Source organism: Bos indicus, chromosome 11 (genome assembly GCF_029378745.1).
Source record: "Bos indicus isolate NIAB-ARS_2022 breed Sahiwal x Tharparkar chromosome 11, NIAB-ARS_B.indTharparkar_mat_pri_1.0, whole genome shotgun sequence".
Lineage (NCBI taxonomy): Eukaryota > Metazoa > Chordata > Mammalia > Artiodactyla > Bovidae > Bos > Bos indicus.
Genome location: NC_091770.1, coordinates 1,681,955 through 1,709,292, shown reverse-complemented (window position 1 = coordinate 1,709,292; position 27,338 = coordinate 1,681,955). Strand labels below are relative to the sequence as shown.

Genomic DNA, 27,338 nt, shown 5'->3' with positions numbered 1-27,338 from the left:
TCTCTGTCTCTGGGATGAATCTACCCCAGTGGGCACCAGAGCCCTCCTCCCCTCCCTGCCCTGGCCCCCTCACTGGGCTGGTGCCTGGGAGCCGGGCTTGGAGCCAGGTCAGATCCTTCCTGTCTCCTGCCTGCCTGCCTGCCTCCAGGGCTGTGACCCAGCAGCCAAGAGGCTCCTTTCCCGCTAAAGACAGGGCCTGGAGATGTGGGCCCTTTGCCTGCCTTCCTCTCGGCCACCCTGGAGAGTGGCCTAGCACCCCAGAGTCCGATGGGGATGCTCCGGGTTGGGGTGGGGGGTTCCTTCCCACTGGAGTGGAGGGGTTGCAAGAAGGCCACCCTGCGTGCTGGGTCAGGAGGCGTCCACCACGAAAGGCCAGTTCCTGAGCAAGGACAGTGCCTGCCGGGGCCTGCCTCCCGCCACCTCCCCTTCTGTGGGGAGAGCTGGGAAAGAGCCAGGGAACAGGGGAGATGGACGAATGAGCCTACAGCAAAGGCACGGCAAAGACAGGCAAAGTGTTCGTGCATGTCGAACCAGCCTGGCTGTGCCCTCCTCCAGGCCTGCGGGATCTGGCGAGGGGAGTGAGGCCCTGGTCCCACCGGCCTTCCAGCCCCAGCTCGTCTGTAGGATGGACGCAGCACGCAGGTGCTGCCTAGGACTCCCACCTCTTGCCACCTCTCCCGACTGCTGTAACTCACCGTGGCCACTGTCTTGAGCCGTAGGATACCTTGTACTTGGCCACCGACAATGCAGTGTTCATGGGAACAGCTCAGGGAAGGCAAGCAGGATAAGAATCTTTCTCCGGCTCATTTCACATCTGCAAAGTGAAGCTAATATCTGAGGCTGGAGCTCCTGAGAGATTGACAGAGCTTGAGCCACTTCTACCTTCTGACACAATTCGTATGTTAAGAAGTGAAGATGTGACAATGTAAAGTTGTAAAAAAAAATGGCATATTTTAAATATTCTATAGTGCTTTCCTGGTGGCTCAGTGGTACAGAATCTGCCTGCCAATGAGGGAGACGCAGGTTAGAGCCTGGGGTCGGGAAGATCCCCTGGAGAAGGAAATGGCAACCCACTCCAGTATTCTTGCCTGGAGAATCCCCATGGACAGAGGAACCTGGCAGGCTACAGTCCATGTGGTTTCAAGGAGTTGAACACGACTTAGCAACTAAACCACCACCCACAAACATTTTATATTTAGCCAAGTCATGTTTTATTATATGCAACAAAGTATGGCATACTCCCTGGGATTATATGTATTATAGATGCATATGTTGAAAATCACATCAGATAATGTTATGATTTTTGCTTTCAACCATCATACATATTTTAAGAGAAAAAAATTATTATGTTTACCTAGATATTTACCCGGAGAAGGGAATGGCACCCCACTCCAGTACTCTTGCCTGGAAAATCCCATGGATGGAGGAGCCTGGAATGCATGGGGTCACTGAGGGTCAGACACGACTGAGCGACTTCACTTCACTTTTCACTTTCATGCACTGGAGAAGGAAATGGCAACCCACTCCAGTGTTCTTGCCTGGAGAATCCCAGGGACGGGGGAGCCTGGTGGGCTGCCGTCTCTGGGGTCGCACAGAGTCGGACACGACTGAAGCGACTTAGCAGCAGCAGATATTTACCATTTCTGCTGCTGTCCTTCATTCCAGATGTCCCAAGCTTTCCTCTGGTGTCTTTCCCCTTCTGCCCAAAGAATTTTATTTATTAATAGCATTTCTTTCAGAGCAAGTCTGCTAACAATAAATTCCCTTAGTTTTCCTTCATCTGAAAATGCCTTGATTGCATCTTTCTTCCTGAACAGTATTATTGTAGAGTATGGAATTCATGTTTTCTTTCGGCACTTAAAATATGTTCTACCACCTTCTGACTTCTGGTTTCTGATGCAAAATTCTCAGTAATTCAAACTGTTGTTCCCTATATTGAAAGCACTGTTTTCCTTTGGTTGCTTTCAAGACTGTTTTTCCTTTGTCTTTCATTTTATGCTTTGATTCTGTTATGGCTGGGCATGGCTTTCTCTGAGTTTATCTTGTTTCGGTGTTCACTAACCTTCCTTAACGGAGAAGGCAATGGCACCCCACTCCAGTACTCTTGCCTGGAAAATCCCATGGACAGAGGAGCCTGGTAGGCTGCAGTCCATGGGGTCACTGAGGGTCAAACATGACTGAGCGACTTCACTTTCACTTTTCACTTTCATGCATTGGAGAAGGAAATGGCAACCCACTCCAGTGTTCCTGCCTGGAGAATCCCAGGGATGGGGGAGCCTGGTGGGCTGCCGTCTTTGGGGTCGCACAGAGTCGGACATGACTGAAGCGACTTAACAGCAACCTTCCTTAATCCATAACTCTTAAGTCTTTAACAAATTTTAAAAGTTTTCCTTATTTCTTCAAAAAAATATTTTTTTCTGCACCACACTCTTTCTGTCCTTCTACTGAGACTCTGGTGATGAGAATGTTAGACCTTTTGGAATTGTCCCACAGATACTTAAAGATCTGTTTATTTTTTTCAGTCTATTTCCTTTCTTTTGTTCAATTGGACAATTTGTATTGATCTATATATACTGATTTATATTGATCTATTGAACTATAAGTTTACTGAATTTTTTTTTTTTTATCATCTCCATTCTGTTGTTGAGCCCATCCAAATTGATTTTTTCACTTTGGTTTTATTTTTCATTTCTAAAACTTCAGTTTGGTTCTTTTCGTATCAAATGTTTCTCCAATGAGACTGTCTATCCATCTGTTCATTTTGGGGTTTTGCTCTGACTTCTTGGTACACGATTGTAAGTAGCTACTTCAGCGTCTCAATTCGACTGTGTCATCTCAGAGTTGTTGTCTCTTCCTTTTTGTTGCTTCCCTTTGAAAGATATTGAGATTTTCCTAGGTCTTCAAATATCAAGTCACTGTGGATTGTATCCTGGAAAATTTGAATATTACGCTATAGGATTACGGGGCTTCTTTAAATCCTGTAGCAAATGTTGGGACTTCCCTGGTGGTCCAGTGCTTAAGAATCCACCTGCCAATGCAGGGGACATGGGTTTGATCCCTGGAATGGGAAGATCCCACATGCCACAGGGTGGCTAAGTTCATGTGTCACAACTTCTGAGCCTGCGCTCCTCAAGGAGAAAAGACGCCACAGTGAGCAGCTCTCGCACTGCAACTAGAGAACAGCCCCCACTCGCCGCAACTAGAAAAAGCCTGTGCGCATCAATGAAGACCCAGTGCAGCCAAAAATTAATTAATTTTAAATATGTTGTTTTGTTTGTTTTAGCAGCAACGGGCCTGATTAGATGCAGGCTGCAAGTTCCTGCCTACCTTCTCTGGTATGAAATCTCCTGAACAATGTCAGCTCATCTTTTAAAGTTGTGCAGCGCTTTTCAGATCCATTTGGTGTGTGTGCTAGTCTTGGACCTGGGATCGGTCTGGGACCGGGCTGCTCAGTTATAAAGTCCTCTGGTGTGTTGTTTAGGGGCAGCTATGCTTCCCTGGTTGCTCAGCTCGTTAAGAATTTGCCTGCAATGCAGGCCAAAATGCAATAAGATATATTTATACAGAGAGAAATCGAGAGTGAGAGAAAGAGGGATTTGCCACCATGCTATTAGGACCACGGTCCCTTTGGTCAGAGAGAAGGACTCTCCTCCTCAAAGTTTAGACACCTGTCTGGCTGCCACTGCCCAACAGTCACTAGATTGCCTAGGCTTGAGGGCAGAAGAGAACGGGGAAAAAAATATAAACAAACAGAGGTTTTCTATACTCTGACCAGTGGTGGTGCTGGTTGAGTGGCTAAGTCACGTCTGACTCTTTGCGGCCCCACGGCTTCTCTGCCCATGGAGTTTCCCAGGCAAGAATACTGGAGTGGGTTTCCATTTCCTTCTCCAGGGGATCTTCCTGACTCAGGGATCGAACCTGGGTCTCTTGCACTGCAAGCAGATTCTTCACCGATGAGCCACAGGGAAGCCCCCGTATGACCAGTACAGGCTCTCTTTCCCAGTCCTCAGCCCAGAAATGGAGCACTTTTTTGGAGATGTGTTTTGTCTGTATCCCACGCACATTCTGGACTTCATGTTGCTCTGAGCCCAGGCCTGGAGATACTACAGGGGGGAAAAAAGGGGATACTGCCTACCACTAGTTTGGTAGTATTCGGAGTTCTGTTTTCCTTCCCAAATGTTCCCACTTCTACTTATTTTCAGAGTCCTTAGAAAACTGTTCCGTGCATTGTGTCTAGGACTTCTGTCACATTCAGTGGGAAGAAAATGCTGAAATACCCATCTCTATATGACCAGAACCCAAGCTCCACCAACCTGTTTTGATTCTCTGCATAGCACTTACTCAAAAAAATTTTTTAATTTATGTCTTTATTTATTTGGCTGCATCGTTGCAGCATGGAGAATCTAGTTCCCTGATCAGGGATAGAACCCGAGCCGCCTGCACTGGGGGCTCAGAGTCTTAGCCCCTGGACAACCAGGGAAGTCCCACTCCCTCATATTTTTGTTTATTGATTTGTTTGCCTATTGCTTGTCCCCCATCCTGCCCCTTCCTAAGATGTTAGCTTCAGAGTAGCTGTGACTTTATTCATATTGAATATTTCTGGGCACAAAGTAAGCACTCAATAAAGGCTTTCAGATGACTGACTCTACCCTCTTGGTCAGAAAGATTTTGAAGACTACTGCTTCTCTCTCTCTTTTTTGTCTCCTCTTCCTTAACTGACTCCTTGTGAGTAAGTTACCTTATACATTTTTCAGAAAAGATTTATTGGTTACCCAACAGATAAGGGGCAGGTCAGGAGAAAGCCAGAGATGCTCGGGGAAAGAACAGACATTGTACCCATTCCTCCTACTACAAATGTTAGAATAACCCATCCCAATTGGTTTTAACAACCAAGGAGACATATTACCTTGGGTAGGTGAGAAGTTGAGGAAATGTTGGCTTCAGGTGAGGCTTGATCCAGTGGCTAAACAACGCTACAAAGGACCTAGATCGTCTCCGTTAGTCAACCCTGCCTGTTGCTGTCACACTGTTGGCTTTTTTCTTAACCTCACTCGGCACACCTCCCACGCACACAGCTCTAGGCTCTGGATTTCTGGAAGTGAAACTGCTACAGGGACACTCATGTCCCACAGGCTCTGGCCTGTTCACTCAGACATAGGTGCATTGCAATTACTCTTTCAACCAATCAAGGTCACTTCAACCTTCAAATGAGGGAGTTAGAATACACATGCCCAAAGGACCAGGCTTGGGAGGAGGCTGTGGTTAATGCTGTGTCTGGGGCCATCTGGTTCCCAGTGCCCTTGCAGTCTGGGCAGGCACAGAATTCTTCAAGGTCAGAGGGCAGCTGGCAGGAAGAGGATAGACTCATGGGACAATTTTGGGGTCACCCAGAGAGCTCTGCCCGGTGAAGAGCTCAGAAAGCCTTGAGTCCTTTTTGTTATTGCCCTAAGTGGCCTCTTCAAAAGGACAAAGTTCTGCAAAGTTAATCTTCGTTGGCAAAGTCAGGCGCAAATGAGATTAAGGTTCAGTCTGTCTCCAGAGCATGAGAAATGGACTGCACGTTAGCCGTGTTTCCGAAGTCCCGAGTTCAAACTGACTTCCCCCGTGATTTCTGACCCCCACCTCGCACACTGCCTACACCCCAACATGCTCTCGTTCAGCGTCAGCCGCCGAGGCGTAAAATCCGAGGCTTCCGTTGTCCTACCGACACAGCACCGCCCTTCACTCACCGTTCATTTATCACTTCTCCCATTCCTCCCCGTCCAAATCTGAATGATTACTCAACTATTGCCTTCAAATATCAGAATTTCAGAGGATGAGATGTCTGGATGGCATCACCAACTCAACGGACATGAGTCTGAGCAAACTCAGGGAGAGAGTGAAGGACAGGGAAGCCTGATGTGCTGCTGCAGTCCATGGGGTTGCAGGGTCAGATACGACTTAGTGACGCAAACAACAATCAGAGAATTTCAGCCAGCAAGCCTGGCTCCTGAGGGAGCCACATGTTATTTAATCCACGTATTCCTGAATTTCAGACAGCGAATGGTGGGAGTTCACAGAGCGAGGGTTTCATTCAAACTGAGCAGATGGTGGTCCCCAACATGGGATGGTGGTGTTTGGAGAGCGAGACTAGGTTTAGAAGGATCACCTATGCTGACCCTTACTTAGTGCCTGTTGCAGGGCTCTTAATACCCCAGCTACAGGACTGTTGGGATTTGGATGCGTCCGGAACAACAGAAAGACACGGAGGGAGGCCCTCTGGCAGCCTGTGCCCTTCTTCACTTCTCACACACGATCACTTCCACACTGCATCGTCAAGTCAGGACAGGGATCCCAGTGGGGGCTGCTCCCACCACCTCCTCAAAGCCAAATGCTGTGCCTGGATGGTAGTGTGTGCTGAGTCATTTCAGTCATGTCCGACTCTCTAAAACCCATGCACTGCAGAGCCCCAGGCTCCTCTGTCCATGGGATTCTCCAGGCAAGAATACTCGAGTGGGTTGCCAGTCTCTTCTCTAGGGGATCTTGCAGACCCAGGGATTGAACCCAGGTCTCCTGCACTGCAGGCAGCTAGTAGCTGCTCAGCAAACACAGAGTGAATGAATGAATGAACAAATGAACAAACGGAAGATTGTAAACCTCAGACACGAGGTGTCTTGCGTCAGTAGGGTTCTGCCTTGGATTCTCTACTTTGAAGAAACAGAACACAAAGCAGCTAGGTGACAGCCAGCTCTAGTCACCTCCATGCCCCGAATAAACCTCCCAACTTGGAATGCTTCACACCAGAGGAAGTGAGCGAGTCCACGGTGAGGGATGTCCTGTAGCACTGTGAACTGACAAAGCCCTGGGCTGGCAGCTGGCACCTCCAGCGCCCAGCCGGTTCCCTTGGGGCTACCCAGATGCTGACTGCACTGGCAAGTCAAACCTGCTCCATTTGTATGTGGGTAACGCATTTCAACCAGCCCCTTGTGAGTTGTCCTGGCCTCAACCTTAGACCATAAAATCCACTGGGACTGAGGTGGTACCTGCTCTGAGGTGCCCCACCCATCACCGTGCAGCCCAGGTGAGGGAATTGCAGTATTTCCCACCACCTCCAGCAGACCCGTTGGATGTGACGCTCCACCTATCGTATGAGGCTGGAGGTGGGGGCGGTGGGTCGCATCATTTACAGTTCAGAGCCCTGCTCCCCCACAACGGTTCTGACGTGGGGACTCCCCTCACAGGGGCACCCAGCACTGGGTGTCCCTCCACCGTTCCCCAATCTGGGTTCACAGTTAAGTCGCTTTGTTGCCGAGTCACACTCCTGGACACAACCCCCTGCCCCAGGACTGGCTTCCAGGATGTTTTTGGCTCCTTGACAACCTCTTCCTGTTTTGGAAGCTAAAAAGTGGCAGTGAAAAGCCAGAGAGGTTTCATTGTTTTGTTCTCTTTTTTAAAAAAAATCCTCCGCCGACTGAAGCGAGAACTTGTCTTTCGCTGGCACAGCCGCCCTCGCCCCTGCGGAACCGGCACCTCTGTGCAGGCTGACCTCCTTTGAGTCTCGCTTCTGGGCCCAAGCCTTACTGAAACTGTTTGCTCTCCTCTGTTTTTCTTATGTGTCAGAAACACTAAAGTTGGCTACATTCGTCAGTCATGACACATTTCAAATGAATACAGAAGACAGTTTGTGAAAACACCCTCTAAAGAAAGCTCCCTCTCTCTATGCTGTGCATTCATTGAAAGGAATTCACCGGCCATCATTTCTTTCATAAAACGCCCCACCTTTGACTGGATGCTAAGAATAACCTAAATGATTAGAAAGATGAAAATGTGGCCATTAGGAATGAAAGATTCTATAGAAAAATGACCTCCATGGTGGGGAGTGACGGGGTTTCATGTTCTTGCATATAATACAACAGGGGCCTAAGCTGAGACGACCCGAAAGGATGGGAAAACTCTGTACACCACCTCCATTTGCAAAGGTGGGAGCCCCTTCTTGTCACAGGAGCTGGGGAGGGTCATAGTCTCAGAGCGGGGCAGGCATAGCCTAGGGAACTGGAGAGGCAGCTTGTTATGTTAGACAGATGAGTGGTGCCTGGACACGCTGCTTCCCACACACCAGGGTGGGGTTGGGGGGTGGAGACATAGTGAAATTTCTTTTCCAAGGCCACATTCTCGTGACATCTGTGCCCCTTTCACACATGAACGTCTGAGATGAAGGCCCAGATTGTTTCCCTTAAGGGTTTAGCAGAAGCTAACTGAGATGTTAGCTTCCGAAATCACTGCAGATGGTGACTGCAGCCATGAAATGAAAAGACCCTTGCTCCCGGAAGAAAAGCTATGACCAATCTAGACATATTAAAAAGCAGAGACATTACTTTCCCAACAAAGGTCCGTCTAGTCAAAGTGGAGAAGGCAATGGCACCCACTCCAGTACTCTTGCCTGGAAAATCCCATGGACGGAGGAGCCTGGTAGGCTGCAGTCCATGGGGTCGAGAAGAGTCGGACACAATTGCCCAACTTCACTTTCAGTTTTCACTTTTCATGCATTGGAGAAGGAAATGGCAACCCACTCCAGTATTCTTGCCTGGAGAATCCCAGGGACAGAGGAGCCTGGTGGGCTGCCGTCTATGGGGTCACACAGAGTCAGACATGACTGCCATGACTTAGCAGTCAAAGCTAGTCACGTATGGATATGAGAGTTGGACCATAAAGAAAGTTGAATTGATGCTTTGGAACTGTGGTGTTGAACACTCTTGAGAGTCCCTTGGACTGCAAGGAGATCAAACAGGTCAATTGTAAAGGAAACCAACCCTGAATATTCATTGGAAGGACTGATGCTGAAGCTGAAGCTCCAGTACTTTGGCCACCTGATGGGAAGAACTGACTCATTGGAAAAGACCCTGATGCTGGGAAAGACTGAAGGTGGGAGGAGAAGGGGACGACAGAGGATGAGATGGTTGGATGGTATCACTGACTCCATGGACTTGGGTTTAGGTAGACTCCAGCAGTTGGTGATGGACGGGGAGGCCTGGCGTGCTGCAGTCCATGGGGTCACAAAGAGTCGGACACGACTGAGCAACTGAACTGAAGTGAGATGTAGCCCTGGAGTTTCGTCATACAATGGAGCTCTAAAAGTAACCCCCTCCTAGAACACTGCCCTGGTGGTTCAGTGGTTAAGACCGATGCAGGGGACCTAAGTTCGATCCCTGGCCAGGGAACTAAGGTCTCACATGTTGCGTGGTGCAGCCAAATAAAATAAAATAAAAAAAGTAAATGCCTCCTTTAAGGCAGTACGTTTCAAGACAAGTTCCTCAGTCAGCACTCTGATAATTTAGATTAAACTCTGATTTGATTGTATTTTTCATCCAACAGACTTCTCATGTTATATTTCATGTACAATTTTTTTTATTTTATTTTTAAACTTTACATAATTGTATTAGTTTTGCCAAATATCGAAATGAATCCGCCACAGCATGTACAGTTTTTAAATGTCTCCACTGAGGAGGGGAACGTCTTCGGTTGTAGAAAGTCATACTTGATGTCTCTACGCAGCATATTAGCTGTGCCACTTACTACCTCTGACCTTAGGCACATTACCAAGTGTGCTTGGCCTGTGTCTTCAGCAGCAGTATTGATGACACTGGAAAACCCAGTGCTGGCCTCCTACAGCACTTGTGAGCGGTAACCTCGTAAAAGAGGACGCCACAGCAGGCGCCCAACAAATGCTAGCTGAACTATTACCATTAACACGAAAGGCTTGGGACGACTCACCAGCAGTCACAGGATTGTTTGAAAGGCAACAAAATCTTTGTTCTTTGACACAGAGGTAGGTCAACACACTGTCCAGAGCCTGGAAGTGTTTTTGTTTGTTTGTTCTTTAATGAGCGCTAATTATACGGGCTTGAAAAAGGAAAACTGGATTTTGTTTTTATGGCTTCCCAGGTGGCTCAGGGGTAAAGAATCCGCCTGCCAATGCAGGAGATTCAGGTTTGATCCCTGGGTGGGGAAGATCCCCTGGAGGAGGAAATGGCAACCCACTCCAGTATTCTTGACTGAAAAATCTTGTGAACAGAGGTGCCTGGTGGGTTACAGACCAGAGGGTCGGAAAAGAGTCAGACATGTCTGAGAAACTGAGCAAAAGAGAGAGCATGTTCAAATGTTAGACTGAAGTGAGTGATCAATAACACAGCTTTCTCAAATATATTATCCTGATTTCCTCTTCATTTCACAACATAAATTTTATTAGCAAAAATCATGCGTGTGTGCGTGCTCAGTCACTTCTGTCGTGTCCAACTCTGCAACTCCGTGGACTGCAGCCTTCCAGGCTCCTCTGTCCGTGGGATTTTTAAAGCAAGAATACTAGAGTGAGTTGCCATGCCCTCCTCCAGGGGATCTTCCCAATTCAGGGGTCTCCTGCATTGCAGGTGGATTCTTTATCACTGAGCCACCGGGGAATCCCCATTCTGGATTCTAGACACTTACCAGATATATTATTTGTAAATATCTTCTCCTATTCTGTGGGTTGTATTTTCACTTTCTTGAATAGTCATAAATTTGACTTTTGATACAATCTTGCTTTTATACAAATGTATAGATACAGTCAACTTAAATGTTAGTTGGTGTTACATATAGAAGGGCTTCCCTGCTGGCTCAGTGGTAAAGAACCTGCCTGCCAATGCAGGAGATGCAGGTTCAATCCCTGGGTCAGGAAGATCCCCTGGAGAAGGAAATGGCAACCACTCCAGTGTTCTTGCCTGGAGAGTACCATGGACGGAGGAGCCTGGTGGGCTAATGGCAACCACTCCAGTATTCTTGCCTGGAGAGTCCCATGGATAGAGGAGCCTGGTGGGCTAATGGCAACCTCTCCAGTATTCTTGCCTGGAGAGTCCCATGGACGGAGGAGCCTGGTGGGCTACAGTCTGTCACTTCAGTTCAGTTCAGTCGCTCAGTCGTGTCCAACTCTTCGCGACCCCATGAACCGCAGCACGCCAGGCCTCCCCGTCCATCACCAACTCCCGGAGTTCACTCAAACTCTTGTCCATCGAGTTGGTGATGCCATCCAGCCATCTCATCCTCTGTCGTCCCCTTCTCCTCCTGCCCCCAATCCCTCCCAGCATCAGGCTGTTTTCCAATGAGTCAACTCTTCACACGAGGTGGCCAAAGTATTGGAGTTTCAGTTTGTGGGGTCGCAAAAAGTCAGACATGACTTAGTGAGTAAATAACAACAAATTACATATAGAATGGATGGACAACAGGTCCTACAATATAGCACAAGGAGCTATATCCAATATCCTGTGATAAACTGTAAGGGGAAAGAATATTAAAAAAGAATGTATATATGTATGTGTAACCGAGTCACTTTGCTCTACAGGAGAAATTAACGCAACATTGAAATCAATTGTACTTCCATTTAAAAAAAGAAGCAGACACAGAGAACAAACGTGTTACCTGTGGGGAGAGGAAAATGGGGATGGGAAAGATAGGCGTAGGGGATTAAGAGATAAAGCTATTAAGTATAAAGTAAACAGTGCAAGCAAATCTTGTACAACACAGGGAATATAGCCAGTATTGTATAAAGCTTTAAATAGAACATAAGTTTTAAAAACTGTTAACCACTGCGTTGTATACCTGAAGCTCTCATATTTCACATCACCCACGCTGCTGTTGTTCCGCCACTAAGTCGTGTTCGACGTTTTATGACCCCACGGATGGCAGCACGCCAGGCTTCCCTGTCTGTCACTGTCCCCCAGAGTTTGCTCAGACTCATGTCCATTCAGTCACTGATGCTATCTGACAATCTCATCCTCAATACATTGTACTCAACTATACTCAATTTAAAAGAAATGCAGCAGTTGTTTTTTGAAAAAAAAAATTCTCTTTAAACGTATACAATATTACTTATAAAAATTTGTTTTACTGTACTGACACATATTCAAATGATCAGATAAATGTTTCCTATAGAATGTGGCTGTACGGAAAAGTGATGGGACGTTAGTTCCGGTTAAGTTCAGCGGGGAGCTGAGGGTCAAAGGCCACTGCTGTCAGGTTACGTTCTTTCTTCTTTCACCCAAGAAGTCATAGGTCTGCTTGGAAATGTCGAAAGGTTCGTGGACCCCCTCTGGCGACAGCAGAACCTGGAGGGCGCCCTCATTTTCCTGGTTTTGCTTGAGGAAGTCGGCGATGCCCTTCCACCGGGCAGCCTCAGTCTCCTCCTCTGCCCATCTAGACGGGGGCAGGAGCGCAGAGTGCAGCAGGGGGAGCGCGCAGTCGTGGTAAACCAGCAGGAACACCGCCTTCAGGAGCTCCCTGTCTCCCTGGGAAAACACCCGCAACAACAGTCACTGCGAGCGGACCCAGGCCGTTACTTCTCAAGCGCCACATTCCAGGGACTCTGTGAACTAGAAGCCGTCGAGGGAGGGGGTGGGATGGAGGGGCCAGGGATGCCTGGCAGGTAACGGGCTCTGAACCAGCTGTTCAGTCAGGACGTGGACACAGCAGGAGTCACCTCGGGGACAAATGAGGTGTTCTATCAGCTCCCCGCTGAACCTGATAGAACCTCCTCAGAGGTTCTCTCTGAGGGTCTGAGAGGGACTCCTTGAAGCCAGGGCGCCCACTGAGCTCCACTGAGGATCTCGCGCATTCCATCAAGGAGACTGGGGCACTGGAGTCTAATTCTGGGGACAAGGGTGCGGGTCCAGGTAAATGGAACTAAGAAGACAGTGTGCAGCCAGCTGGATCACCGAATTAGCTCAAGGTGTTACAGGAGGACAGCAAGGGCCCTGCCTGAAATCCAGAGAAAGAGCCCAAGGAGTAAAGGAGGTGCTGTCAAGCCCACCTCCCCCAGAACAGGAGCCAGGTGACATCCCAAGGGCAGGCAGCCCAGCTCCACAGCTCAGGTGGGCATTGCAGGGGTGCAGGCGGTGTGCACTGAGATACGACCCCTCCAGGGGGAGCTGGAGAGGCCGCTTCTACAGGCCTGAGGCCCAGCACCTGTCCACTACTGACCGAGAACAGCATTAAACCTGCCAATTTGGGTTGAATGGAAGCTCAAATAAGGATACAATATATACACCTTTTTTTTCCTTTCAATTTTTAGTGCCTTTCTTTGTTCTCCCATGTTCCTTGAGATAAAGTCCAAAAAGCATGGGCCGTGGGCCCATGCAGCCACCTCCATCTCTTTTTGTAAATAGTCTCACAGAACCGGCCCTACTCAGGTGTTTATACCGCCTGTAGCTGCCTTGCATTACAAAGGCAGAGCTGGGTATCTAAGACACAGAGCATGTGGCCCGCAAAGCCAAAAATATTTACTCTCTGGCCCTTTACCAAAAAAGTTTGTCAGTCTTGGACTAGAGGAGTCAGCCGCTGCACACTGATCGCTGCGAGTCTGCTTGGCAACGACACGCGCTGGGCCACGGATGCAGTCACGCGTGCTCGCAATGTGAGGTGCAGCTTATGCCAATTTAACTCTTACTTCTCTGGGCCTGATATGGACTTTGAGAGCTAGGGATTTTTTTTTTTTTTAATGAGAGAAATTTGATAGGCAGCTGGAACATTTTGGCTTAGAAACTTCCCCTCAGTTCAATAAAACTCAGTGGTCTGACTCGGTAAATGTCACGTTGCACTTGATACGTGGGTTATTTTCAAAGATTTTTGGTATTGATTTCTAACATAATTCCACAGTTAGAAACACAAGAGAACAGAGTCTGTATGATTTCAGTACCTTTAGACCATGACATTTTTGTACTTGTTTTGTGTCTCTGGATATGTTCCAGTGTCTCCTATAGTCTATGGGAAGCTGAGTAGAACTTGTAGCCTACTGTTCTGGGAAAACTATATATACTTAATTATGTTGAACTGGTTAATGGTGTTTTTCAGGTCTACTATATCCTTCTACTTTCCTGCATATTCATTCTGTTAATTTTTGAGAGCTTGATATTGAAACACCAACTAAAAATCTTAATTTGTCTACTTAAAAAAATAACTGTAATATACAGTGAAATTGTATGTAACTTTGCTCTATATTTCCAAGTTTCCGGTAAATGTGTTATCATACTTTCATAATTTAAAAAATAAAAAAGAAACAGAAAAAAAAAATCTCCCCAAGGAACATGGGAGAAGATAAAGACACTAAAAATTGAAAGGAAAAAAAAAATGTGTCTGAAATGACTGTGTTGATCAAGTATTTTTTTAAATGCTTAGAATCGATCACCCATGCCCTTCTTGGAAGGAGTCTTTGGAACCATAATAACATGGTTGAACTGTCAACGGGGATTATGAGTGTGGCTACTCCAGCTACAGAAGACGTGTGATTAGGACGTGTAGTGAATGCTGAGCACAGAACTGTGAAGTTCGGGGCAGACCGTCACGTTACCTTCTCTGATCTTTTTAATGTACTCTCTTTCTCAGCCCAGGAACTCTAAAAAGCAAACAGAAACACTAGATTAACCTGAGTATTCGCAAGTCTTTGCCACGTCTCTAAGTAAGCTTCCATCAGGGTTCAACACGAGGTATAGGAGCGGCTCACGTAGCAAGTGGGTCTCTATTAGGCATCAAGTCTAAGGACCCAGAACCAGACGGAGCAGGCGGGATGTGTCAGCAAGCGACCCTTCACAAGCTACAAGTCAGCACTAAGCTAACACGTTTCCCTGGTGGCTCCGTGATAAAGAGCACGCCCGCCAACACAGGAGTGCAGGAGACACGGGTTCAATCCCTGTTCCGGGAGGATGCCACATGCCATGGATCAACTACGCCTGTGCACCACATCTACTGAGCCTGTGCTCTAGAGCCCAGGAGCACAGTTACGGAAACCCATGCACGCCAGAGCCTGTGCTCTGCAGCAAGAGAAGCCACTGCCATGAGAAGCTCAGGTACTAGAGAATTCTGCAGTTAGAGAAGAGCCCCTGCTCACTGTAACCAGAGAAAAGCCGGTGCAAGCACCCCGCCCAACCAAAAATAATAAATACATAAAATTAAAAAAAAAACTAAGAACAGAATCAGAGAAACACTAACATATCCATGCAAACTGCACCAACACAGCACTTGAACAGTAAGGTATCATTAAGCTTTTAAGGTAAGACAGTCATGAAAACAGAAAACTCTGCCAAATACCATACTTCTGTACAATTGTATCTGCTGAGGTGAGGAAATGGTCAGGGAGAGACAGAATGAAGTGCAGGCTTCCCTGGTGGCTCAGACAGTAAAGAATCCCCTGCAATGCAGGAGACCGGGGTTCGATCCCTGGGTCAGAAAGATCCCCTGGAGAAGGGAATGGCTACCCACTCCAGTATTCTTGCCTGGAGAATTCCATGGACAGAGGAGCCTGGCGGGCTACAGTCCACGGGGTCGCAAAGAGTCAGACACGGCTGCGTGACTAACACTTTCACTTTCATTTGCAAGTAAATATTTCTAATCTGTGCACAAGGTTTCAGAAAAGCTTCTTTAAAGAAATAAAACACCCAGAGTTCAATTAGCTCCACGAAAGTATGAAATGAAGACCTTCTGGGGCCCAGCAGGCCTCCATCATGATGCACACTACCCACCCTGAGTGCATCCATTATGTCCGACTCCTCCAAGAGCTTGGGGAAGGTGGCCAGCACTGGATTACTAATTAAGTCTGAAAATCAAAAGAACAGGAAGGATTTTATATAAGCTTCATCCAACATAACTTATGGCAACAGAATGAATACAAATATTCATCATTGAAATTACTGTGCCAGATGATTTGCTGATTACACACTCTACCCACTTCAACCTCTTGGGGGGCTGGAACCTGTCCCCCCCATCCCCACCTGTCTCCACATCCACACTCCTGGGGTTCTGAAATGAGCCTGGTATCAGGTAGAGCCTTCCGGATGGGAGTAAGGTGGCTCTGAACAGAGTAAGACCGTAAAATCCTGATTTTTCTTTCTGTGTGTTTTTCCTACCTCCCTTCCCTCCTCATGACTGAAGTGTGGTGTGGTAAGAGGAGTCTTCCAATTACAAGGCACCCATGCTCTCAGAAGGCTGAGCGGGAACCAGGAGGCACCAAAGTAAAGGCGGCAGAGGACGGGCAGGTCAGGCCTGGCTCTAGTACCCCGTTGCTCGGAAAGGACCTCAGCCTGGGGCCAACAGACGGTGGTGGTGACGCTGAAAGGACTCGGGAGATGGCCATGTGCCTACATGCTATGCAGGAGAATACTCACATTTCACAGTCAACAAGGGTGCGTGCCAAGACGCACACCAGGAAGGGCACTCCACAATGGCAAGGCAGCGGCTTCTACGATCCTGCGTTCTCAGTTGAGAAAAACCCTTCCTCTAGGTCTTACCAGGCTTATTTGGATGCTCAGATCCAAATGAAGTCAACAATTCTGAGTAGCCTTCTTACCTATAAAAACCTAATAAGCCGTATCCTCTTTAAGGCGTCATGTCATTCAGGAAGTTTTTCTAGAGGCACCGAAACAAATTCAAAGGCATGTGATGACTGAAAGGCTTAAACTGTGCCTCCTTCAGAGTCACAGTTACTCCTGAGGAAGGCTGGTGCTCCTCCAGAGTCACAGTTACTCCTGAGGAAGGCTGGTGCTCCTCCAGAGTTACAGTTACTCCTGAGGAAGGCTGGTGCTCCTCCAGAGTCACAGTTACTCCTGAGGAAGGCTGGTGCTCCTCCAGAGTCACAGTTACTCCTGAGGAAGGCTGGTGCTCCTCCAGAGTCACAGTTACTCCTGAGGAAGGCTGGTGCTCCTCCAGAGTCACAGTTACTCCTGAGGAAGGCTGGTGCTCCTCCAGAGTCACAGTTACTCCTGAGGAAGGCTGGTGCTCCTCCAGAGTCACAGTTACTCCTGAGGAAGGCTGGTGCTCCTCCAGAGTCACAGTTATTCCTGAGGAAGGCTGGTGCTCCTCTAGAGTCACAGTTACTCCTGAGGAATGCTGGTGCTCCTCTAGAGTCACAGTTATTCCTGAGGAAGGCTGGTGCTTCTCCAGAGTCACAGTTACTCCTGAGGAAGGCTGGTGCTCCTCTGAGGTCCATTTCTCCTTGCCCACCCAGGTAGTGCGTCCCCGGGAGAGAGCTCGTGTCTCGTTTGTCCACGAGCGCTACGCCACCCTGGGGTTCTCTCTCCTTACTCTATTCCGGCCACACTGCCTGCTTTCAACTTCAACTCCTCCAGTGCACTCAGCACCTTCTGGCCTTGGGTCTTCAGACATGCTGGTCCTTCTGGCCAGAAGGGACCCAAGCCCACCCGTCGCCCCTTGTGTCTCACTCCTGTCTCAGGTCTAGTCTTACACATTCCTTGCTTGGAAAAGCCTTCCTTCATCCTTCACATTAATTCAGGTGTTCCTAGTGTACGCTCTTGTTGTGTATTTCCCTTCAAAACATTTAAGGTTAAAAAGGATTATTCACATAATTTTGTGTTTGAAGTTTGTGGCTCCACCAGGATAAGGATGACAGTGCCTGTCTCATTCATGGCAGGGCCCTGGCGTGTAGTACCCACTCAATAAAGAATATCCAATAAAACGAAACTTTTGTAGAGGCCATTCTTACAACACACGCCAATCTCTGGCCAAGAACAATCATGTGTGACAACTCACTGATTTTTTTAAAGTTACTTTTTAACATTTTACTGGGGAAAAGTTTCAAGCTGACGAAAAAGTTGCAATGTAGAACCCCTGAATACCTCTCACTTGGTCTCACCAATTTTACTGATGTTTAAACTTCTTGCATTAAAACCAGTCATCTGGGGGTAATTTGTTCTCTTCCCAAAAAGCAGATATGTATACCAAACACACAGTAAAAACATTATTAAAGACATTAAGGGAAAGATATGATTATATATGAAATTTGGATCTCAAGTCTCCAGAATTTAAGATGTGAAAAGTGCATATGGTAAAGAACAGAACCCACACTGAACTCACAGGACGCACGCTGAGCACAAGACTTTGCATATGAAGCCAGTGGCAGCCACTGATGCTCTTCTGAATACTTCACTCCAGCTGTCACCATGAGAAGCAGAAGACACAGGCCGGCAGAGGCCACATGTACTCAGAGCATGGGCACTGTTACAAGTAAGGGGACTACAGAGACGTCTCACCTGCACTGTTCAGGCTCATCCTGTCTTTCAGGAGAACATCTCCAAGAATCTGGCGATAGAATATCAGCAAATGAACGCAGCACATGCTTCCGATTAATGTTTCTGGTAGTAGACTATTAAAGAAGAAAGAACACGTTGTTTAATGTATTCATTAAACAATCCCCTATGATCCAACCTATGGTGCTGAAGCTGGAGCGCCAATACTTTGGCCACCTGACGCAAAGAACTGACTCACTGGAAAAGACCCTGATGCTGGGAAAGGCTGAAGGCAGGAGAAGGGGAAGACAGAGGATGAGATGGTTGGAGGCATCACCAGGTCGATGGACATGAATTTGAGCAGGCTCTCGGAGTTGGTGATGGACAGGGAAGCCGGGTGTACTGCAGTCCATGGGGTCACGAAGACTCGGACATGACTGAGCGACTGGGCATGACTGAACTGAACTGATTGTGCTTTTTAAATGTATACTCACCACTCTAATGAAGAGTTCTGAGTTTTGCTTAATTATTGAAAAGAATGTTAAGGAAAATTTCCTTAATGGTAAGTATAAGTTAATGTTATATAAGTTAACTATAACATTAACTATAAGTTGGCCATGTTAAACTTCAAAAATCTTTTATTTTTATGTATATACTTTCAAGTCACAACTTTAAGTTACACTTTCTGTTCCACGTTTGCATATACATCCATGTCAAATGTCAAATAAAAAATAAAAGTCATCAGTTACAAAGAACAGGACTAGTCAGCTGCAAGTTTTAACAAAGCCATGTTGCCACCCCCACGTGATGTGATGAATGCAGAGGAAACATGAGTTCAAGCTTTTTACAGTGCTGGGTGGAACATGGGAGGGTGTGACAGATCAGACTGAATTCTGACTTAGCTACTTCCAAGCTATGTGCTCTGGAGTTAATTTTATCCTTGAGTTTTGGTTTCTTCATTTGTAGAATACAGATAGTCATACCTGCATTTCAGGTTACTAAAAAGATTAAAATGAGGTAAATGTGGAAAGCTTAAGGGAATGCCTGGTGCATAGTAAGTGTTCGAGAACAAGAAACTTTCAATATTGAAGGTATGTTGATATCAGTTTAAAATAGACCGTAAGAACTTTAGGATGTTGTATGTAATTTTCATGGTAACCACAAAGAAAAAAAATCTATACACAAAAGGTAATGAAAAGGGAATCAAAATGGATCGCGGTGAAAAAGTCAATTAAAAACAAAAGGTGGGAGTAAGGGAGGAAATGAGGGGCAAGGAAAAAAAAGATGTACAGAAAATGGATGACAAAATACAGACCTTCCCCATTAGCAGTTACCTTAAATGTAATGGGTTAGACCCCTCAGTCCAAAGACATAGATTGGCAGAACAGATTTTTTTAAAAGCAGGATCCAACTGTATTCTACCTACAAGAGACCCACTTTAGATGTAAGGACATTCATCGATTGTAAATAAAAGGATAGTTAAAGATACTCCATGCAAATAGTAAACAAAGAAAGAAGATATACTGCTCAGATATACTGATATCAGATAAAACAGACTAAAGATGTTATGTAATGATAAGAGGGCCCAATCATTAAGAAAACATAACAATTATAAACATATACAATAAACATCAGAGCTCCTAGATATAGGAAGTGAACACTGACAGAAGTGAAGAGAGAAAAAGATCTACAGTCATAGAAAGAAAGTGAAAGTGAAAGTGAAATCGCTCAGTCCTGTCCGACTCTGTGACCCCATGGACTGTAGCCTATGAGGCTCCTCCGTCCATGGGATTTTCCAGGCAAGAGTGCTGGAGTGAGTTGCCATTGCCTCCTCCAGGGGATCTTCCGGACCCAGGAATCAAACCCGGGTCTCCTGCATTGCAGGCAGACGCTTTACCGTCTGAACCATATGTCCACAGTCATAGAGGAGACCTCAGTACTCCACCTCCAATAAGGGGCAGAACAGCCAGCACACAGTGCTGCGTCACTGCAGTCGTGTCTGACTCTGTGAGACCTTGGGGACTGCAGCCCGCCAAGCTTCTCCTGCCTGGAGGACAACCAGACAGATCAGTAAGGAAAGGGAACCTGAACTACACTGTAGACCAACTGTAACCGACAGACGTACGCAGAACATGCTCAGTAGCAGAATATAGATTTTTCTCAAGTGATCAAGGAACATTCTCCAAGATAGCCATATGCTGGGCACAAAACAAGTCCTAACAATTTAAAAGACAAATTATATAAAGCATGCTTTCTTTTTTTCCCCCAAAGTATCTTTTCTGATCGCAATGGAATGAAGCTAGAAATCAACAGCAGAAGGAAAACTGGAAAATTCACAGCTATGTGGATATTAAACCTGAAGCCTGGGGCTTCTCTGGTGGTCCGGTGATTGAGAGTCTGTCTTGCAATGTAGGGAATGTGGGTTCAATCCCTGGTTGGGGAACTAAGACCCCCACATGCCGAGGAGCAACTAAGCCTACATGCCACAATTATTGAAGCCTGTGCCACAACTGGAGAGTCCACAGAGATCCCAAATGACAATGAAGATGCTGCATGCTGCAGCAAGACATGACACAGCCGGAGGAATGATCTAAAAGCCAGAACCTGGTGCACACTAGGCACTCAGTGGGGACATTGAGCACTGGAGTTAACCTTAGCAGACACTCGGGAAAACGTCCTCAATCATTCTAGACATACATTTTCTGAGGGTTATTTTTAGAAACACACGAACTCTGTCACTAAGCATGAAGAATCTCAAAAACCTGGCAAACAGTGTGCTCTCATCAAAGGGGAAGACGTCTTTGAGCTAAGAAAAACCACCTCACGTTACAGAGCAGATCTTAATTTCAGAAATTAATCCTTTATTCTAATTTCTAGGATGAGAATTTTAGAAGGCAAAGTTAATCACACAGGTAACACCCAGCCTTCTAGCCAGCTGGAAGAGAACAGAATGAATGTGACCCCCACGGGGAGTTTCACATAATTTAGATAAGAAACCTTGACCACTCTATAACTCTTGCATTTCTAGAAATGTCAAAAATACAAGATAGATTCTCTTACCACACTTAAATTCATATACCACATTTGGTACACAGAGTCAGAAATCATCTTTTTCCAACCCTGCTAAAATTCTGATCTTGTATATACCTGACCTAGATTTCAAGGACTGGCTGCAGAGGAACATGGCAGCTGCCTTGATGCCACCACAGGCCTTCCTGTTTTCACGCTGTGATTCCCAAGGCTTGTCATACCCCCCACCCTTTGCTCTGCGGCTCATGTGGGCAGTGTTTCAGATGCATGCCCAAACTCGTCTCATGCTGAAAAACAGCCATTAATTCTGCGAGGGGAAGGGGTGGAACCTTCCTTCCATTCTCCCCTCCCCTTCTCTCCCAGACCAACCTGCTCCATCTGGCAAGCGCTGTGGCCAGCCTGTAGGAGAGGCCTTCAGCGCCCACTGTGTGGGCACTCCTTTCCTTCTGGCACCTCACCATAACACAAAGCAATGCTGCTGGCTCTTTATCAGAGTTTCCTTTAGGGAAATTTTTTGATTTTCCCAAACCCAAGATGGCCAGAAAGCTCTAAGCTGAAGAAGTAAAGATATACCTTTCTGACCTCACAGACAGACCAGCAGAAGTACAATAAACATGATAACAGGCCCCAGGCAAGTAACTTCTGGTGCTTCCCTGGGGGCTCAGATGGTAAAGAACCTGCCTGCAATGCAGGAGACCTGGGTTCGATCCCTGCGTCAGGAAGATCTGCTGGAGCAGGGAATGGCAACCCACTCCAGTATTCTTGCCTGGAGAAGCCCATGGACTGAGGAGCCTGGCGGGCTACAGTCCATTGGGTTGCAAATAGTTGGACACGACTGAGCAACTCACACACACAAGTAACACTACTATTTCCTTTATTTTTAGCAACAATACAATGGAAGTAAAGGAGAAAAAAAGATGAGATACATCAAAAGGCAAAGGAAAATAAATTTATAGCAAATTTATGCCCAGGCATATAATCTACTCCCATAGACCAGGGTTTGCACTGGGAGCCTGGGTCTAAATTTAGGGCTTTCCCTCATCAGGAGTTTAAAAACATGCCTTTGGTTTAGGAGTTGACACGTATACATGGCTATGTTTAAAATGGATAACCAAGAAGGACTTACTGTAAAAAAAAATTTAAAAAATAATTAAAAAAATTAAAAGTCATAAAGCAGAGAGAGAGAAAAAGCATGCATTTGGTCAAATCGCATCAAGTTACATCCCATCAAAAAACAGCTCCAGAATCAGAAAGCCAAGTCTTGGTGAAAGGCAAGGATCCGTTTGCTCCCTGTTTTGTCTCAGCTGAGGGCGCACACAATCACAGTTGTCTCTGTAAAAGGAGATCCAGGCCACTTCTCTGGTCAAGAAAACGAGCCCAGGGCTTCTCCGGCGGCTCAGTGGTGAAGAATCCGCCTGCCAATGCAGGTGACGTGGGTTCCGGGAGGATCCCAAGTGCAGTGGGGCAACTAAGCCTGGACGCCACTACTGAGCCTGTGCTCTAGAGCCCGGGAACCACATCTGTTGAGCCCACACTCCAGAGCCCTTGCTCTGCAACAAGAAAAGCCATAGCAATGAGAAGCCCATGCACTGCAACTAGAGAAGAGAAAGCCTGTGTGCAGCAACGAAGAGCCAGTGCAGCCAAAAATACATAAATAAAAAGACGAGTCCACACTAATCCACCTGCTCCTGACACAGGGCACACGGCTGGCTTATGAGAGGGCAGGATGAAGCTGGCCAGAAGGATGCTGGGGAAACTGGGCACTGATACAGATTGCAACTGGGCTTCCTGCCCTCAGCTCTGCCCACACTGGTGTATGGCTTGGCGTGACAAAAAAGAGCCCCTGTCCTTTCTGTTTCAGGCAGAGAAATTTGGCTAAACAAAGATGAAGGGGTTTTTGTTTTTGTTTTTGCAGCATGTGGGACTAGTTCCCTGACCAAAGATCAAACCTGTGCCTCCTGCAGTGGAAGTGTGGTGTCTTAACCACAGGACTGCCAGGGAAGTCTCAAAAGATGAAGTTCTTAAATACTGGGCAGTGCGGACAGAGGTGGGGTAGACTTTTGGAGCAGAGAAGGAGGCTGGTAGAATTGTGTGTGTTTGTGTGTGTGTGCACGCTCAGTCATGTTTGACTCTTTGCAAACCCATGGACTCCGTCAGGTTCCTCTGTTTATGGAATTTTCCAGGCAAGAATACTGGAGCGGGTTGCCATGCCCTCCCGACCTAGGGATAGAATCCAAATCTCCAGTATCTCCTGCATGGCAGGCGGATTCTTCACTGCTGAACCACTGGGGAAGCCCCATCGGTAGCATTAATGCCTTCTTTTTCCACCCACTATGAGAGGCAGGTCAGGGAGAGGAGCCTGAGCACAGTTAGCCCCAATTCAAGGTCCACCTCCAGGGCGCACCTGAACCCAGCCTCTCACCTTGAACCCACAGCACTGCCCTTGCACCATAGCCCACGGCTCTGCAGCAAGGCCCGGGCGTCTGGCTTCTCCGTGCCCACAGCCTGTCTCTGGGACAGCCTGCCTGAGGCCACAGTCCTACTGGTAGGTCCCAAGGCCCACAGTGGACACTACAAGGAGTGCACATTTCTGGATCCTGCAAGTCAGTCAGTCGTGTCCGACTCTTTGTGACCCCATGAACCACAGCACACCAGGCCTCCCTGTCCATCACCAACTCCCGGAGTTTACTTAAACTCATGTCCATTGAGCTGGTGATGCCATCCAACCATCTCATCCTCTATCATCCCCTTCTCCTCCTGCCCTCAATCTTTCCCAGCATCAGGGTCTTTTCAAATGAGTCAGCTCTTCACGTCAGATGGCCAAAGTATTGGATTTCAGCTTCAGCATCAGTCCTTCCAATGAACATTCAGGACTGATTTCCTTTAGGATGGACTCGTTGGATCTCCTTGCAGTCCAAGGGACTCTCAAGAGTCTTCTCCAACACCACAGTTCAAAAGCATCAATTCTTCGGCGCTCAGTCTTCTTTATAGTCCAGCTCTCACATCCATACATGACCACTGGAAAAACCATAGCCTTGACTAGACAGACCTTTGTTGGCAAAGTAATGTCTCTGCTTTTTAATATGCTATCTAGGTTGGTCATAACTTTCCTTCCAAGGAGTAAGCGTCTTTTAATTTCATGGCTGCAGTCATCATCTGCAGTAATTTTGGAGCCCAAAAAGATAAAGTCTGACATTGTTTCCATTGTTTCTCCATCTATTTGCCATGAAGTGACAGGACCAGATGCCATGATCTTTGTTTTCTGGATGTTGAGTTTTAAGCCAACTTTTTCACTCTTCTCTTTCACCTTCATCAAGAGGCTCTTTAGTTCTTTGCTTTCTGCCATAAGGGTGGTATCATCTGCATATCTGAGGTTAATGGTATTTCTCCCAGCAATCTTGATTCCAGCTTAAGCTTCCTCCAGCTTCCCCCAGACCAGCGTTTCTCATGATGTACTCTGCATATAAGTTAAATAAGTAGGGTGACAATATACAGCCTTGATGTACTCCTTTTCCTATTTGGAACCAGTCTGTTGTTCCATGTCCAGTTCTAACTGTTGCTTCCTGAGCTACAGGTTGCTCAAGAGGCAGGTCAGGGGGTCTGGTATTCCCATCTCTTTCAGAATTTTCCACAGTTTATCATGATCCACACAATCCAAGGCTTTGGCATAGTCAATGAAGCAGAAATAGATGTTTTTCTGAAACTCTTTTGCTTTTTTGATGATCCAGTGGATGTTGGCAATTTGATCTCCCATTTTTCTGCCTTTTCTAAAACCAGCTTGAACATCTGGAAGTTCACGGTTCACGTACTGCTGAAGCCTGGCTTGGAGAATTTTGAGCATTACTTTACTAGCATGTGAGATGAGTGCAATTGTGTGGTAGTTTGAGCATTCTTTGGCATTGCCTGTCTTTGGGATTGGAATGAAAACTGACCTTTGCCAGTCCTGTGGCCACTGCTGAGTTTTCCAAATTTGCTGGCATGTTGAGTGCAGCACTTTCACAGCATCATCTTTCAGGATTTGAAATAGCTCAACTGGAATTCCATCACCTCTACTATCTTTGTTCGTAGTGATGCTTCGTAAGGCCCACTTGACTTCACATTCCAGGATGTCTGGCTCTAGGTGAGTGATCACACCATTGTGATTATCTGGGTCGAGAAGATCTTTTTTGTATAGTTCTGTGTATTCTTGCCACCTCTTCTTAATATCTTCTGCTCTGTTAGGTCCATACCATTTCTGTCCTTTATTGAGCCCGTCTTTGCATGAGGTGTTCCCTCGGTCTCTCTGATCCCTTGGTGTCCCGTGGATCCTCAGAGTGGAGCCCAATTTCACGATGGCCCTCAGGGCTCTCTCTGGGCTCTGGGAGGAGAGTTGCGTGCACGCAGAGACGAGACGAGGGAGGCCAGGGATCACAGGTGGCAGGGCAGAGCTTTTACACCGGCAGGAAGAGCTCTACCTTGAAATCACTTCACAAACATTTTTCGGGTGCCTACTATGTGCTGTAACCAACAAGGGCCTCTACTCCTGAGGTCGGGGCTGAGGGCTGGGGGCCCTTCTTTGAGAACCCAGTACACAGAAGAACATTCGCGGCTTTGGGAGAATGGGCCCGGCGATCTGACCACTGCTCACCCAGTCAGATTGATCTCTAGATTGTAAAGCATATCTCCAAGCCAGTATCTGAAGCCAAAGAAACACTATTAAAAGCTGTACTTGAAAGATATGCTTGGAAGTGCTTTAGACTCTGGAAAGCTTATCAACCAGAGAAGCAGCAGGTGGTTGAAGAAGTAGGAAGAATGAGGCTGAACAGGATTCTAGCTTTCCTTTTACAAAGACCGCTCCTGTGCTGCTGCTTCTTTTTTTATCTGGAAAAATATAAATTGTCCAAGAAAAGACTGGCCAGAAAGGGGGAGTTTATAGGCTCCATGGACATCCGGGGTGGTGGGCAGGGTGGGGGCAGCCAAGAGTGAATACTACCCACGAGTACACAATTAATGGCTGTTGAAAGATTGAACTGTTAACACTATCATTATAAAACACATTTCAGTACTAGTGATAAGAGCCAGGGATATTTAAACTGGGAGCATGATCCCAACTGAGGAAAGCAACCACTCACAGAGTGCTCCAAGTCTCCCTGAGCCTGAGCATCTGCCAGCAGTCAGCGTCCCGGCAGGGCTGCCCCGCCGCCTCCGCCTGTTCGTAAGCCGTGCGCTCCCATCCACCGCCTGTGCCCTGTGTTCTCCACAGCCCCACATCGTCGCATGGCACCTCCTTCCAAACTTCAAAGCCCGATTTGAATTTCTCTGATCTTACCAGCTACATAGCACATCCTCACTTGAACAAACTTTATGACAGCACTGCTATCTGCTATTATATTTACATTTATCTACACATATGACATTTACATTTACTTACACATATGACAATACCAGGGCTTCCCTGGTGGCTCACACAGTAAAGCAATGCAGGAGACCCGGGTTCGATTCCTGGGTCAGGAAGATCCCCTGGAGAAGGCAGTGGCAGCCCACTCCAGTATTCTTGCTTGGGAAATCCCATGGACAGAGGAGCCTGGCGGGCTATACAGTTCACAGGGTCACAAAGAGTGACTGATCCACTGAGTACACATGCACACATATGATAATAGTAATAATTACTGTGATACTTATTGGGTATTACTGTGAAGCATGCACATAAATACTAGGCAAATGCTGTATATATTCTCATTTCCTTAAACCTCATTAGAGCTTGATGGGCTTGATATTATTATGTCCATTTTAAAGACACAGACCTTGAGACCCTGAGAAGGATGGTCAATGGCTTGTCTACGAGAGTCCTGAGTCGGACATGGACAGACCCGGGACGCCTCCCATGTAGACGCTCCTGGAAGAAGACGAAAACTATAGACCCGGGACGCCTCCCACGTAGACGCTCCCGGAAGAAGACGAAAACTAGAACCACCGTGAGATACCACTCATCACTTACTAAAACGGGCAAAAAGGAAAAAATCGGTCATATCAAGTGCTGTCAAGAATACTGGAGTAACTGGAACTCTCATATGTTACTGGAGAGAGTATAGAACAGCCTGGTCATATTGGAAAACAGTTTGGCAATTTCTTACAAAGTTAAGCAAAGGCCAGATGATCCAGTAATCTCACAAGAAAGGAAGATATAAGTCCACACACACAAAAAAACTGCTATGCAAATATTTAGAGTAGCTTTATTCATGATTGCCCAAACCTAGAAACAACTCAAATGTCTCTGAACTGGTGAATAAATAAACACATGGTGTATATCCA

The 27,338-nt window shown here is 46.8% G+C and overlaps 1 protein-coding gene across 4 annotated transcripts in view; it reads right to left on the bottom strand.

The window, feature by feature from the left end:
• Positions 1–10,198: 10,198 nt before the first annotated feature.
• Positions 10,199–27,338, bottom strand: part of NPHP1 (nephrocystin 1) — a 69,155-nt gene continuing 52,015 nt past the window's right edge. For all 4 annotated transcript variants that reach the window (XM_070798178.1, XM_019969623.2, XM_019969625.2 and 1 more), the window contains exons 17-20: positions 18,042–18,154; positions 15,519–15,592; positions 14,351–14,395; positions 10,199–12,293 (exon numbers count right to left, since the gene is read on the bottom strand). In XM_070798178.1, the coding sequence (XP_070654279.1) occupies positions 12,021–12,293; positions 14,351–14,395; positions 15,519–15,592; positions 18,042–18,154 (505 nt within the window). In that variant the 3' untranslated portion in view covers positions 10,199–12,020. The remainder of the gene's footprint in view (positions 12,294–14,350; positions 14,396–15,518; positions 15,593–18,041; positions 18,155–27,338) is intronic.